This window comes from Callionymus lyra, chromosome 18 (genome assembly GCF_982586985.1).
Source record: "Callionymus lyra chromosome 18, fCalLyr1.hap1.1, whole genome shotgun sequence".
Classification (NCBI taxonomy): domain Eukaryota; kingdom Metazoa; phylum Chordata; class Actinopteri; order Syngnathiformes; family Callionymidae; genus Callionymus; species Callionymus lyra.
Window position 1 is genome coordinate 2,940,366 of NC_141835.1, and position 14,516 is coordinate 2,954,881.

The following is a 14,516-nucleotide window of genomic DNA, read 5'->3' on the forward strand; positions in this document are numbered from 1 at the left end:
CGTGTTATAAGCATTAGCAACGGATGCTAGCACTTTATGGTGTTCCTTGTTATAAGCATTAGCAACGGATGCTAGCACTTTATGATGTTCCTTGTTATAAGCATTAGCAACGGATGCTAGCACTTTATGATGTTCCTTGTTATAAGCATTAGCAACGGATACTAGCACTTTATGATGTTCCTTGTTATTAGCATTAGCAACGGATGCTAGCACTTTATGATGTTCCGTGTTATAAGCATTAGCAACAGATGTTAGCACTTTATGATGTTCCGTGTTATAAGCATTAGCAAAGGATGCTAGCACTTTATGATGTTCCTTGTTATTAGCATTAGCAACGGATGCTAGCACTTTATGATGTTCCTTGTTATGAGCATTAGCAACGGATGCTAGCACTTTATGATGTTCCGTGTTATTAGCATTAGCAACGGATGCTAGCACGTTATGATGTTCCGTGTTATAAGCATTAGCAACAGATGTCTTTATGATATTCCGTGTTATTCGGTTCACACAGTTCAACAAGATTCTTAACGATAAAGATCTTAATACGTTTAATTAGCATTTGTACTGTATTAGCACGTTAGCTTGTCTGTGTTTTATTAAGCTACGCTAAACATACAGGTATGTCCGCTCTTGAGGGGGTTGTTAGTGCGACTTTGTGTGAGTTTTCTTCTGCATCTTCAAGAGGCTTTAAGTGTCTTGTTGGAAATTATCTGATTATTATCTGGAAACATCTGTTCAACTCGGTCAGAAGCGAAGAACAAAACACTCGATTTGAACAAATGCTTTAAAATGTTGCAACAACTCGACTCGTCGTGTTTTCTATTCTTTTCTATTCTATTCTATTCTTCTATCCTAGAATAAACCGTAACTAAACGCTTTGGTTAAACATGTTAACTCATAGAAATGATACAAACCATGATGTTCTCTAGAGTCACTCGGGTCGAAACATCGTCAGGACTTGGAAAGTTTGAAGGACTTCCTGACGTGTCGTCGCCGTCGTCCGCTGACGGCTCGTCTCGTCTGATAGTGACAGTGATTGACAGCTGGTGGGCGGACTCAAGTCAAGCAGGAAACACGATGTGGAGGATGTTGTTCGTGATGTTGTTCGTGATGTTTGTGATGTTCCCGTCAGACGTGCAGACCAAGAGTTGACGTGAACGTTGCAGCGATGACACACGAGCAGACCCTCCCAGGTGAGGCCGCATCCACCCGCCCACCTCTTCTGGTCCTGGTCCTGGTTCTGGTCCGGTAGAGATCAGGACGTTTACTGGATCTGTTTGTCACAACTGGACTCTGAAAAGTTTGTTTAGCTTTTTCTTCCGTGCAGCTCTGGACCTGGTGAAACACTTGTTATGAATCCAGGACCCCTGCAACCCTGGCTAACTGGGAACATGTGTAAGATCCTTCGTTCATGATAAACGTTAGTACTAGGAGTGTGTATTGTAAAGAATCTTCTTACACTTCACAATACATGGTGATATAAACTACACTATAACTAACAACCAAGAGTTTGTTATAACGTTTATTTAACCCTTGTTTGCCTCTGGGTCAAAGGTCAACGACCTCCCTGGCTTCCATAAATACACGCGCAGTGGTGGAGGTCGTTTGTATTGACCCAGAGACAACACAAGGGATACCACAAACACATTTGTTTTCGGGTTACGTTGACCCTGAGATAACGATTATAACATTTCCTTTTAGGTGATGATGTGATTGTATGTTTGTTTCCCTTTAAGGTCTTTGTGTTTTTTCCTTTGCACTTTGTTTTTTTTAATTTGCCCTTTGTTCTTTTATGAAACTTATGAAACTGTACCTTCCATCGTCGGCTGTGAACTGGAAATTCGATCTAATGGAATCTAATCTACTGAACACGTTGAATCTTTGTGTTTAAATCACTGCTGGGTTTTATCTGGAAACACATGAAGTCCGAGAGCAGAAGAACAACAAGTCTAAAGAAGAACAACAGATCTAAAGAAGAACAACAAGTCTAAAGACCAGCAGTGATTCATTCTAGTGTGTGTTTCTCCATTTGTAGACTTTGTTCTCGTCTCTCGGATCATCTGGAGCATGAAAATGCAACCGAAGCTGTTGCTTCAGAGAGAAGACCTGACAGATCACGACTATGTTCTCTCTCTCCTTGTACAAGTAAAGTTACTTTGAATCACTTCTGGTTCATAGGTTATAGTTCAGTTTTCTAACCCGACAGGAAGTCAGGATAAAAATAAACATCGCGATGTGTCGTGAGAACGAAATGCTGCGCTATATTAAGGTATTTTCGTCCACCGCTCGTAAACACTCGTGAAGCTCACGCAGGAAGTGAAGCGCGAACCTTCCGTCGATCGTGTTGTTGTTTTGTTCGGAGGTCGTGGGTCGCGAGGCACAAAAACATGATTCATTCATCGTTTCACGTCCGACTGTCGCTTCGACTCTCGTCTCCTGGACAACATTTGAAAGTCTGCGACGTTTCCTCAACATGTCCGGCGGCTAATCGCTCGCGTCACCCTTTGAATATATTCATGTCGGCGCCTCACGTCGAGCCTCGGCGAGGACAGTTGCCAGAATGTGTTGTTTTTGGAAGGCTGGAAAAAAGGTAGAATTCGACCTATTTTAACCACTCAAACTTTAAAAAATGGCCAAAAATCGACATCTCGGAAAATGGAAAAACATGTCGGAATACTTGTACCATGTGAGCGCAAAAAAAATGTTGCCCAAATGTGTAAAATGTTTTTTTTTTAAGGCTAAAAAAAAGAAGGTACAATTCAACCTATTTTAACCACTCAAACTTCAAAAAATGGCCAAAAATCGAAGTCTTCGAAAAAATGTCGGAATCACGATCTTAGCCGCCGGACACGTCTCCCGCGGACGAGTGACGTCATGAAGCAGAGGAGCTCACGACCGGAGCAGCAGGTCCAGGACCACCTCACCTGGACCACCTTCAGCGACAGCGACAGGTGACGACAACGAGGTGTTCGACGTCCTCGCAGGAGCTCAGGCGGCTCCAGATAAGAGGCCAGAGTGACGGCGAGGGTGACGGCGGCGCCGCTTGTGTTTCCTTCGCCTGATTACCTGTCGAGCCCTGATCTGTGGCACCTGTTCTCCGTTACCTCCTGCTGCTGGATTTTTAATCAGCGCCTCCGTGAGTCGAGAAGCTCCTCGAACACCTGAAGATCCACAGTCTCGTCTGAAGGTCTCGCTCACGCCGAGAACACAAGCGTCTTCGTCTCACGCTGGTTTTCTTCCTTTGAGGAGCTCCAGGTGCTGGATCTTGTCCCGGCTACCTAGGGCGGGAGGTGAAGGACGCTCACTTGAACTAGAAGCAGCACGACGGTGGAGTCGGAGGGAGGGAGTGATGGAGTGAGAGAGGGAGAGAAATAAACGAGTAAACAAGTCCTGCTGTGACGACAGACGGAAGGTTTAGCAGAAGATACGTCTGTGTGTCGACTCTGCCAGAAGATGATTCTTCTTCTCGTCCTGAGAGCGTCTCAGAGACGAACAGATGTCGTCTCCGCTCGTGAAACGAGTCAACTTTTACTTGACAGTCGATTCCTAACCTAAACTCCTGACCTCGCGCTCATGGCTACAGTTAAGAATCAAGACTAGTTTGGTTGTCCTGGTCGCGGCAGCAGCAGCTTCTTCTTCCTCCAGCGGCGTCCTGTGTGATGGACCTCGATCGTGAGGCGTCCAGGAGACGTTCTGATCAGACGTTCAACCTCAGGGTTCTAGTCTGAGTCTCTCCTGGATGACCTTCTCACTCTCGTCGGACACTCATTTATTGTATTTTATTGTTATTATCTGTGGTTCTACTCAGCACTTGTGATATTAGACTTAGATCGAATCATGAACTGAGAACTTTTAACGTACATTTCTCAGATCAGTCAACGTCTGCACACACTCTGACATTGGTGGTCAATCTCTCCGTTCTCCCCTCACTCGTAAACAAGACCTCAAGATACCTAAAATCCTCCACTAGGGGCAGGATCTCATCCCCACCTTTCGGGGCTGCGACCGGTGGAAACCTCAGCTCTGAGCGTTCACTGGTTGCAGCTTCTGTGAGACTCACATCATGGGTTCAGCCAGAGGTTCTGGTTCTTTGTTCCAAAGATCGTCGTCACACTGTCGCAGGTGCGGTCACATGGTCACGTGGTCACATGGTCACGTGGTCACATGGTCACATGGGCTCGTGGCACATGGCGTCGCTCCGTCAGTTCAGGGACACAACGGCCTCCTAATGACTTCCCTCATTACCGAAGTAAGACGGAGCCACAAATTCCAGCAGCTTAGCCCCTCGCTGGGTCCAGAGGCCCCGGATTGTTGCCGACACACGGATCCTGTCAGATCCTCATGAGGCTCGACATGAAAGAAGGAGCAGGTTCTGCTCAGACGACACTTTTCAACGGAGAGGATTAGACTGTGAAGCCTTCGCTGAACAGACGATCAAAACATATCAGAGCTTTTGATTTGACTCTGAAACATGAGGCGACAAACTGTGACTCTGTGTGTGTGTGTGTGTGTGTGTGTGTGTGTGTGTGTGTGTGTGTGTGTGTGTGTGTGTGTGTGTGTGTGTGTGTGTGTGTGTGTGTGTGTGTGTGTGTGTGTGTGTGTGTGTGTGTGTGTGTGTGTGTGTGGTCAAGAATGTGTTTATATGAAACACATCACAATACCCTTTAAGATCAATACTATATATATTGACAGTGAAGTAACAAGTATATGAGTATTACTGTACAGTACACTGGTGTTGTGAAAATGTAGTAACAAGTATATATGTGTAGTATTGTCCAGTACTTGACTCTGGTGTTGTGATAGTGTAGTAACAAGTATATATGTGTAGTATTGTCCAGTACTTGACTCTGGTGTTGTGATAGTGTAGTAACAAGGATATATGTGTAGTATTGTCCAGTACTTGACTCTGGTGTTGTGATAGTGTAGTAACAAGTATATATGTGTAGTATTGTCCAGTACTTGACTCTGGTGTTGTGATAGTGTAGTAACAAGTATATATGTGTAGTATTGTCCAGTACTTGATTCTGGTGTTGTGATAGTGTAGTAAAAAGTATATATGTGTAGTATTGTCCAGTACTTGACTCTGGTGTTGTGATAGTGTAGTAACAAGTATATATGTGTAGTATTGTCCGGTACTTGACTCTGGTGTTGTGATAGTGTAGTAACAAGTATATATGTGTAGTATTGTCCAGTACTTGATTCTGGTGTTGTGATAGTGTAGTAAAAAGTATATATGTGTAGTATTGTCCAGTACTTGACTCTGGTGTTGTGATAGTGTAGTAACAAGTATATATGTGTAGTATTGTCCAGTACTTGACTCTGGTGTTGTGATAGTGTAGTAACAAGTATATATGTGTAGTATTGTCCAGTACTTGACTCTGGTGTTGTGATAGTGTAGTAACAAGTATATATGTGTAGTATTGTCCAGTACTTGACTCTGGTGTTGTGATAGTGTAGTAAAAAGTATATATGTGTAGTATTGTCCAGTACTTGATTCTGGTGTTGTGATAGTGTAGTAACAAGTATATATGTGTAGTATTGTCCAGTACTTGACTCTGGTGTTGTGATAGTGTAGTAAAAAGTATATATGTGTAGTATTGTCCAGTACTTGACTCTGGTGTTGTGATAGTGTAGTAACAAGTATATATGTGTAGTATTGTCCAGTACTTGACTATGGTGTTGTGATAGTGTAGTAACAAGTATATATGTGTAGTATTGTCCAGTACTTGATTCTGGTGTTGTGATAGTGTAGTAACAAGTATATATGTGTATTATTGTCCGGTACTTGACTCTGGTGTTGTGATAGTGTAGTAACAAGTATATATGTGTAGTATTGTCCAGTACTTGACTCTGGTGTTGTGATAGTGTAGTAACAAGTATATATGTGTAGTATTGTCCAGTACTTGACTCTGGAGTTGTGATAGTGTAGTAACAAGTATATATGTGTAGTATTGTCTAGTACTTGACTCTGGTGTTGTGATAGTGTAGTAACAAGTATATATGTGTAGTATTGTCCAGTACTTGACTCTGGTGTTGTGATAGTGTAGTAACAAGTATATATGTGTAGTATTGTCCAGTACTTGACTATGGTGTTGTGATAGTGTAGTAACAAGTATATATGTGTAGTATTGTCCAGTACTTGACTCTGGTGTTGTGATAGTGTAGTAACAAGTATATATGTGTAGTATTGTCCAGTACTTGACTCTGGTGTTGTGATAGTGTAGTAACAAGTATATATGTGTAGTATTGTCCAGTACTTGACTCTGGTGTTGTGATAGTGTAGTAACAAGTATATATGTGTAGTATTGTCCAGTACTTGACTCTGGTGTTGTGATAGTGTAGTAACAAGTATATATGTGTAGTATTGTCCAGTACTTTTTAAAGAACTAAAGATAATATCATTGAATCTAATTTGACACAAATGTGTTGAAAAGACAATATTTTCTTACTCTGTTAGCATCTATTGATCGACAGCAGCTTCATCTGCAGACGTTCACGTCTCGCTCTGTTTGATTCTCACCTCAGACCCACGAGCAGCAAATCCTGGTCGATCGATAAGCGCCTGGACCTGGACTGAGCCTCTGATGCGTCACTTTAATCTTCTGCCAGGCACACCAGGCTGGAACGAAGACTGTAAATCGACTTGAGGATCTCAGCGACGCTCCTGAACCTCACGACAGTGTTTCCACGAAAGATCAGTCGCTGCAGAACTGCTGACGTCACCAGACATGATTGATGTTTCCGTCCACAGGTGTGTGTTGTGCACCTGAATCACCTGAAGTCTCAGGACGTCTCTGCTGCTGCTTCAGCTGCTGCTCGAGAACCTGATCTCAGTGGAATCTTCATCCTTCACTTGATGAACAGATGAACCAGAGGTTTTTATCTTCTTCCTCCTCACTGACCTGAAGCTACAGTGATTTAAAATGAGAAAATATACAAACAAAACAATGAACATGAATAGATGAATAGATGGATGGATGGATGAATAGATGAATAGATGGATGGATAGATGAATGGATGAATGGATGAATGGATGAATGGATGAATAGATGAATAGATGGATAGATGGATAGATGAATAGATGGATGGAAGGATGGATGAATAGATGGATAGATGAATAGATGGATGGATGGATAGATGATGGATGAATAGATGGATGGATGAATAGATTAATAGATGGATGGAAGGATGAATAGATGAATAGATGAATAGATGAATAGATGGATGGATGGATGGATAGATGAGCGATGAATAGATGGATGGATGAATAGATGAATAGATGGATGGATAGATGAATGGATGAATGGATGAATGGATGAATGGATGAATGGATGAATAGATGAATAGATGGATAGATGGATAGATGAATAGATGGATGGAAGGATGGATGAATAGATGGATAGATGAATAGATGGATGGATGGATAGATGATGGATGAATAGATGGATGGATGAATAGATTAATAGATGGATGGAAGGATGAATAGATGAATAGATGAATAGATGGATGGATGGATGGATAGATGAGCGATGAATAGATGGATGGATGAATAGATGGATAGATGAATAGATGGATGGAAGTATGGATGAATAGATTGATAGATGGATGGATGGATAGATGATGGATGAATAGATGGATGTATTGATGGATGGATGGATGTATTGATGGATGGATGGATGAATAGATGGATGGATGGATAGATGATGGATGAAGAGATGGATGGATGAATAGATTAATAGATGGATGGAAGGATGAATAGATGAATAGATGGATGGATGGATGGATAGATGAGCGATGAATAGATGGATGGATGAATAGATGGATAGATGAATAGATGGATGGAAGTATGGACGAATAGATTGATAGATGGATGGATGGATAGATGATGGATGAATAGATGGATGTATTGATGGATGGATGGATGTATTGATGGATGGATGGATGAATAGATGGATTGATGGATGGATGAATAGATGATGGATGAAAATGAATAGATGGATGGATTGATGGATGGATGGATGAATAGATGGATGGATGGAAGGATAAATGAATAGATGGATGGATGAATAGAAGGATGGATAGATGGATGAATAGATGGATGAATAGATGGATGACTAGATGGATGAATAGATGGATGGATGGATGGATGAATAGATGGATGTAAGGATAAATGAATAGATGGATGGATGAATAGAAGGATGGATAGATGGATGAATGGATGGATGAATAGATGGATGAATAGATGGATGACTAGATGGATGAATAGATGGATGAATAGATGGATGACTAGATGGATGAATAGATGGATGAATAGATGGATGAATAGATGGATGAATAGATGGATGGATGAATAGATGGATAGATGAATAGATGGATGGAAGTATGGACGAATAGATTGATAGATGGATGGATGGATAGATGATGGATGAATAGATGGATGTATTGATGGATGGATGGATGTATTGATGGATGGATGGATGAATAGATGGATTGATGGATGGATGAATAGATGATGGATGAAAATGAATAGATGGATGGATTGATGGATGGATGGATGAATAGATGGATGGATGGAAGGATAAATGAATAGATGGATGGATGAATAGAAGGATGGATAGATGGATGAATAGATGGATGAATAGATGGATGACTAGATGGATGAATAGATGGATGGATGGATGGATGAATAGATGGATGTAAGGATAAATGAATAGATGGATGGATGAATAGAAGGATGGATAGATGGATGAATAGATGGATGAATAGATGGATGAATAGATGGATGACTAGATGGATGAATAGATGGATGAATAGATGGATGACTAGATGGATGAATAGATGGATGAATAGATGGATGAATAGATGGATGGATGGATGAATGAATAGACGTGCGTCATGTGACCTTGTTCTCTCTGCTCCTCTGGTCACATGACTGAGTCACGACAGTCAAATCTAAAGATAATTCATGATAATCCTGCGTCTATTATTCATGATCAGGAGGTTCTGCAGGAGGTTCTGCAGGAGGTTCAGCAGGAGGTTCTGCAGGAGGTTCTGCAGGAGGTTCAGCAGGAGGTTCAGCAGGAGGTTCTGCAGGAGGTTCTGCTCGTGAAGAAGATGATCAGAAGTTTGACTTTAGTTCAAGTATTATCATTATTTTGACGGAACAAGTTTCTAAATTAAATGTTTTCTGTAAAATATGGGAAGTTTGTTTATAATGATTAAAGATGATGTTTCTTATTGTATCTGCAGTATTTGACTGATGGTTGTTGACAAACAATTATTATGATTGTTGTTTGTTTGTGAACTTGTTCTTCTTCTCATCCACTCCACTAGTCCTGACTGTGGTTCTGCTCGTCGGCAGATCTTGTCGACTCAGTGCAACCCAACACCTGCAGAGCCTCGACCTCAGAGGACCTGCAGAGCCTCGGAGTCTGACCTTGACCAGGAGTCACTGCGGAGACGACAGCAAGGACCAGATCTAGATCTAGACCTGAATACAGACGTCCATGAGGTCCAAGGAGTTCATCACATTATTAACACAAAGTTATTGAAGATAAAGTAATCGAGTCAAAATAAAGACAGTAAAGTAAAAAAGTGCTGAAGTACAAAAGTAATAGAGTCTAAATACTCAAATACAAAAGGATTGATTACTTTTGTATTCAAGTAAAAATACTAGAGTGCAAAAGGTGCTTGAACACAAAAGTAATCAAGTAAAAATACTAGAGTACAAAAGGTGCTTGAATACAAAAGTAATCAAGTAAAAATACTAGAGTACAAAAGGTGCTTGAATACAAAAGTAATCAAGTAAAAATACTAGAGTACAAAAGGTGCTTGAATACAAAAGTAATCAAGTAAAAATACTAGTGTACAAAAGGTGCTTGAATACAAAAGTAATCAAGAAAAAATACTAGAGTACAAAAGGTGCTTGAATACAAAAGTAATCAAGTAAAAATACTAGTGTACAAAAGGTGCTTGAATACAAAATTAATCAAGTAAAAATACTAGAGTACAAAAGGTGCTTCAATACAAAAGTAATCAAGTAAAAATACTAGAGTACAAAAGGTGCTTCAATACAAAAGTAATCAAGTAAAAATACTAGAGTACAAAAGGTGCTTGAATACAAAAGTAATCAAGTAAAAATACTAGAGTACAAAAGGTGCTTGAATACAAAAGTAATTAAGTAAAAATACTAGAGTACAAAAGGTGCTTGAATACAAAAGTAATCAAGTAAAAGTACTAGAGTACAAAAGGTGCTTGAATACAAAAGTAATCAAGTAAAAATACTAGAGTACAAAAGGTGCTTGAATACAAAAGTAATCAAGTAAAAATACTAGAGTACAAAAGGTGCTTGAATACTAAAGTAATCAAGTAAAAATACTAGAGTACAAAAGGTGCTTGAATACAAAAGTAATCAAGTAAAAGTACTAGAGTACAAAAGGTGCTTGAATACAAGAGTAATCAAGTAAAAATACTAGACTACAAAAGGTGCTTGAATACAAAAGTAATCAAGTAAAAATACTAGAGTACAAAAGGTGCTTGAATACTAAAGTAATCAAGAAAAAATACTAGAGTACAAAAGGTGCTTGAATACAAAAGTAATCAAGAAAAAATACTCAAGTACAAAAAGTGCACGTATTCAAAAGTAATCAAGTAAAAATAATCAAGTACAAGAAGTGCTTAAATGCGAAAGTAATCAATTTAAATTACTGAAGTATTTTAACTTTATTACTTTTGTAATCGAGTACAAAAGTAATCAAGCAAAGATACTCAAGTACAAAAACTGCTTAGATGCAAAAGTAATCAAGTACAATACTGAGGTACTTGGATACAAAAGTAGTCGAGTAAAAATATTGTCTTACAAAAGGGGCTTGAATACAAAAGTAATCGAGTAAAATACTCAAGTACGAAGGTAATCGAGTAAAGATAATAGAGAACTAACACAAAGTAATCAAGTAAAAATACTTAAGTACAAAAGGTGCTCAGATACAAAAGTAATCCAGTACAAACTGCGTGGGGGTACCAGGGTGCATCATGGGTAAAACCAGAGTCTGATGGAAGTGTTTCGATATCAGTCGTTGAATTGAAATAAAGTTTAAATGTCGTTGAGATTTTGAAGGATTTCAAACACACTTGAAAAAGTCTCTTTGAATTTTGGCAACAACGTCTTTATTTGAATGTCTTGAAAAATAACTCGATACTAAAGCACGAACCTGCGAAGCTACTACATACAAACGGCCAAAGACTGCAGTTTCATACCTGGACTAGAACATCCGGAACACGTGGACCTCCTGTGGGTCTGAGGGTCTGGAGCGTCCGAGCCGAAGACTCCTCGTGCGCGAGAAGACGTTGCATAGCTTCGTTGTAATGTAGATCCTTCTTGAAGGCACTTGATGAAGAAATACTTCCGTGTGACGTCGATCACAACCTTGGTTTTGGCATCAAGTCGAACATTCTTTGTGCATAAACCAGCGTCGCCGCCGTTTCTTCACCCAACAAACATTGTGCAACTTCCCCGGCGTGACCTCCGAGCCGTCGGACTTCCTGGAAGTCGGAAAAGGAAAAACTCCGTAGGATCCTCGGGTCGGTCCTCGGCGCGGCAGGGCGGAGGACTACGTTACCCAGAAGCCCCCGGGAGGCACGACTCATCCCAGCTGGTCCTCGTACTGTTTGCGGAAGCAGTCGCCGGCCGGGAAGAAATCCCAGCAACGTTCCTGGTACATCTTCCACACGTATGACTCCTGACACACGTATGTTCAGGTCAACATGTGGAAGAGAAGCAGAAGAATAATCAACTCATTTAATTAAAATGTTACTTTTTATATCGAAATGATGCTTTTTGAGACGCATTGAATTATTGTTTTTCAATGATTTCATTCCATCGTTTCTTCATTAGGTTATAAGGTTACATTTTTTTATTGGATGTAAAATAATGCAATATTTGTTTCACATGATTTGCTAAAAACATTGATGAAGTCGCTCGGTACTCGACTGGTGATGTCTGGTGTCACATATTATTATATTATATTATTATTATGTTATATTGAATTTACAAATAAACTACAAATAAAACAATATTGAATTTAGAACATTTGTTTAAATAACTGGAACTAGAGAAACGAACTCTATCTTTAAAAAGAAAATAATTACAAAATATAAATGTTTTAATTTAATTGTTTTTAAAAACAAAACAAAAAATCAACCTTTTAAAGCAGAATCTATTAAATTCTATTATAAAAAAGATATTGAACAATTACATTTTCAAATGATTTAATTTAATAATTAAAAGAAAACCTTACAAAATATAATTTCATTACATTATAAAGTAAAAAACACATTATTTAAAATATTAAATTAATCTTTTGTAACTACAAATAATTCAAATTGTTTAATTAAATCTTATAATATAGAAATTATTAAATTAAATTATTCCACAAAAATAATTAAAAAGTCTAAAAAAAACAACAATATTTCAATTAAAAAGTGTAAAGTTTCAACATTAGAAATGTTAAATAAATGATATATATTCTGACGACACTGATAAAAGTTAAATGAACATATTTGTTGATTCAAAGTTTCTTCACTAAACGCTGCAGGATCTTCATAAACAACATGAGACTCTAATGATCCTTTAAAGTCATGAATAATTCTCTACCTGACCCGTGTGCTCCGTCTCGTCCTTGTTGATGAGGTACATGAGGAAGAACCTGAGGAGCAGACCAGGTCACTTCAGCAGAACATCTCATCAGAACATGTGTCAGAACATCCGTCACTCAAAAGGTCACGTCAGTGTCGCGACGACGTCTTATCGGCCAATCACGCGTTAGCTCCTGTTCTCGGATGCAAATGGCAGCGAGAGCGACGACGACGAAAACTATTTTCTAATAAAGTTCACGCCATTAAGAAGTCATGAGGCGACACATGTGACTGGAGCAGAGGATTGTGGGTAACGCCACGTCAGAAGTGTAGGGATTTACAGATTTAAATTCTCTAAAAACTATGTCAACTTTTTTTCATCAGGAACTAAATTACAACTAAATCTAAGATAAAACATTATAAAAAATGTAATATATATTTTTACTATTTTATATATTTTTAAAATGTATTTTATAGCTTTGACTTTGAATTAATATATTAGATAAAAAGAAAAAAAAAAGTTATATTATTTGACATCTTAGATTTTATACTTTTTCAAGAATTTATAAGACAATAAACAATACAAAAATTGAAATATTTAAAATAATCGAAAATCAAAGATAAAAATATATGTTATTTTATATATATATATATAATATATATATATATATCTTATATACCATTTTTTATCTTTTTATATATTTTCCATTTTCTTATATTATTTAAAATGTTTTTTAATCTTATATTTTGATTATTGTTTAATATATTTTATATATACAGTATATATTTTTTCTATTACTAATTTATATATTTTAGAAGATATTTAATGATTAAAAAAAACGCAGAAATGCAAGATTATGTAATAATTTTAAATAATAGAATTTCTAAGTTATTAAATAATAATACAAAACAATCAGATTAAAAATATCAACAGGAATTAATATGATTTGAATGAGAAAAGTTTTTTCTCAACTGGAGCGAATCAAACGATATTCGAGATCATTAAGTTCATGTAACTCGTCACAGTCCCTCCAGGGGGCGCTGCAGAGACGCAGGGACTCACAGATAGTTGGCCAAGTTGTGCTCTTGCAGTGTGTGAGTCTCGAAGCCGTGAGGAGTCGTGTCGAAGTAGTCGTTCCCGATGCCACAGATGAAGCATTTGGTCTGAAGAGAGAAGAAGATAAAGAAGAAGAAGAAGAAGAAGAAGATGAAGAAGCTTCACTTCAGGGGTCGGCGCTCGTTTCTCTTCTCACCTCCATGTCTTCCTTCACTTGTTCCTGCTGGTCTCTGAGTTCACCGAACGCATCGATGATCAGACCTGGAACCACAGCGTGATGTGATAGTTTATCATTATTGTTTAAATCAAGCATTTCTTAAATGATCACTTCGATCAATCAGTGTCACGTTCTGTAAAGTTGTCAGTTTGTACTTCTATGTCTCGTTGTTGTTTACGTCTCCGTCCGTCTGTGAACTGCAGCTTGTTAGTATCCGTTTCTATGGCGACGCGTCTTGGCTCAGTATATCCAGTGAAGTAATACTAACTTGTGATCTAGTCAAACACTAGTGATCCAGTGAAGTAATACTAACTTGTGATCTAGTCAAACACTAGTGATCCAGTGAAGTAATACTAACTTATGATCTAGTCAAACACTAGTGATCCAGTGAAGTAATACTAACTTATGATCTAGTCAAACACTAGTGATCCAGTGAAGTAATACTAACTTATGATCTAGTCAAACACTAGTGATCCAGTGAAGTAATACTACTTATGATCTAGTCAAACAATAGTGATCCAGTGAAGTAATACTAACTTATGATCTAGTCAAACAATAGTGATCCAGTGAAGTAATACTAACTTATGATCTAGTCAAACACTAGTGATC

At 38.5% G+C, this 14,516-nt stretch overlaps 1 protein-coding gene across 1 annotated transcript in view; it reads right to left on the reverse strand.

Moving 5' to 3' along the window:
- Positions 1-11,149: 11,149 nt before the first annotated feature.
- LOC148060068 (ryanodine receptor 3) overlaps positions 11,150-14,516 on the reverse strand; it is a 149,429-nt gene continuing 146,062 nt past the window's right edge. Inside the window, 4 exon segments of the mRNA XM_087780003.1 lie at positions 11,150-11,738; positions 12,653-12,704; positions 13,697-13,797; positions 13,887-13,951. Coding sequence (XP_087636129.1) covers positions 11,643-11,738; positions 12,653-12,704; positions 13,697-13,797; positions 13,887-13,951 — 314 coding nt within the window. The 3' untranslated portion in view covers positions 11,150-11,642.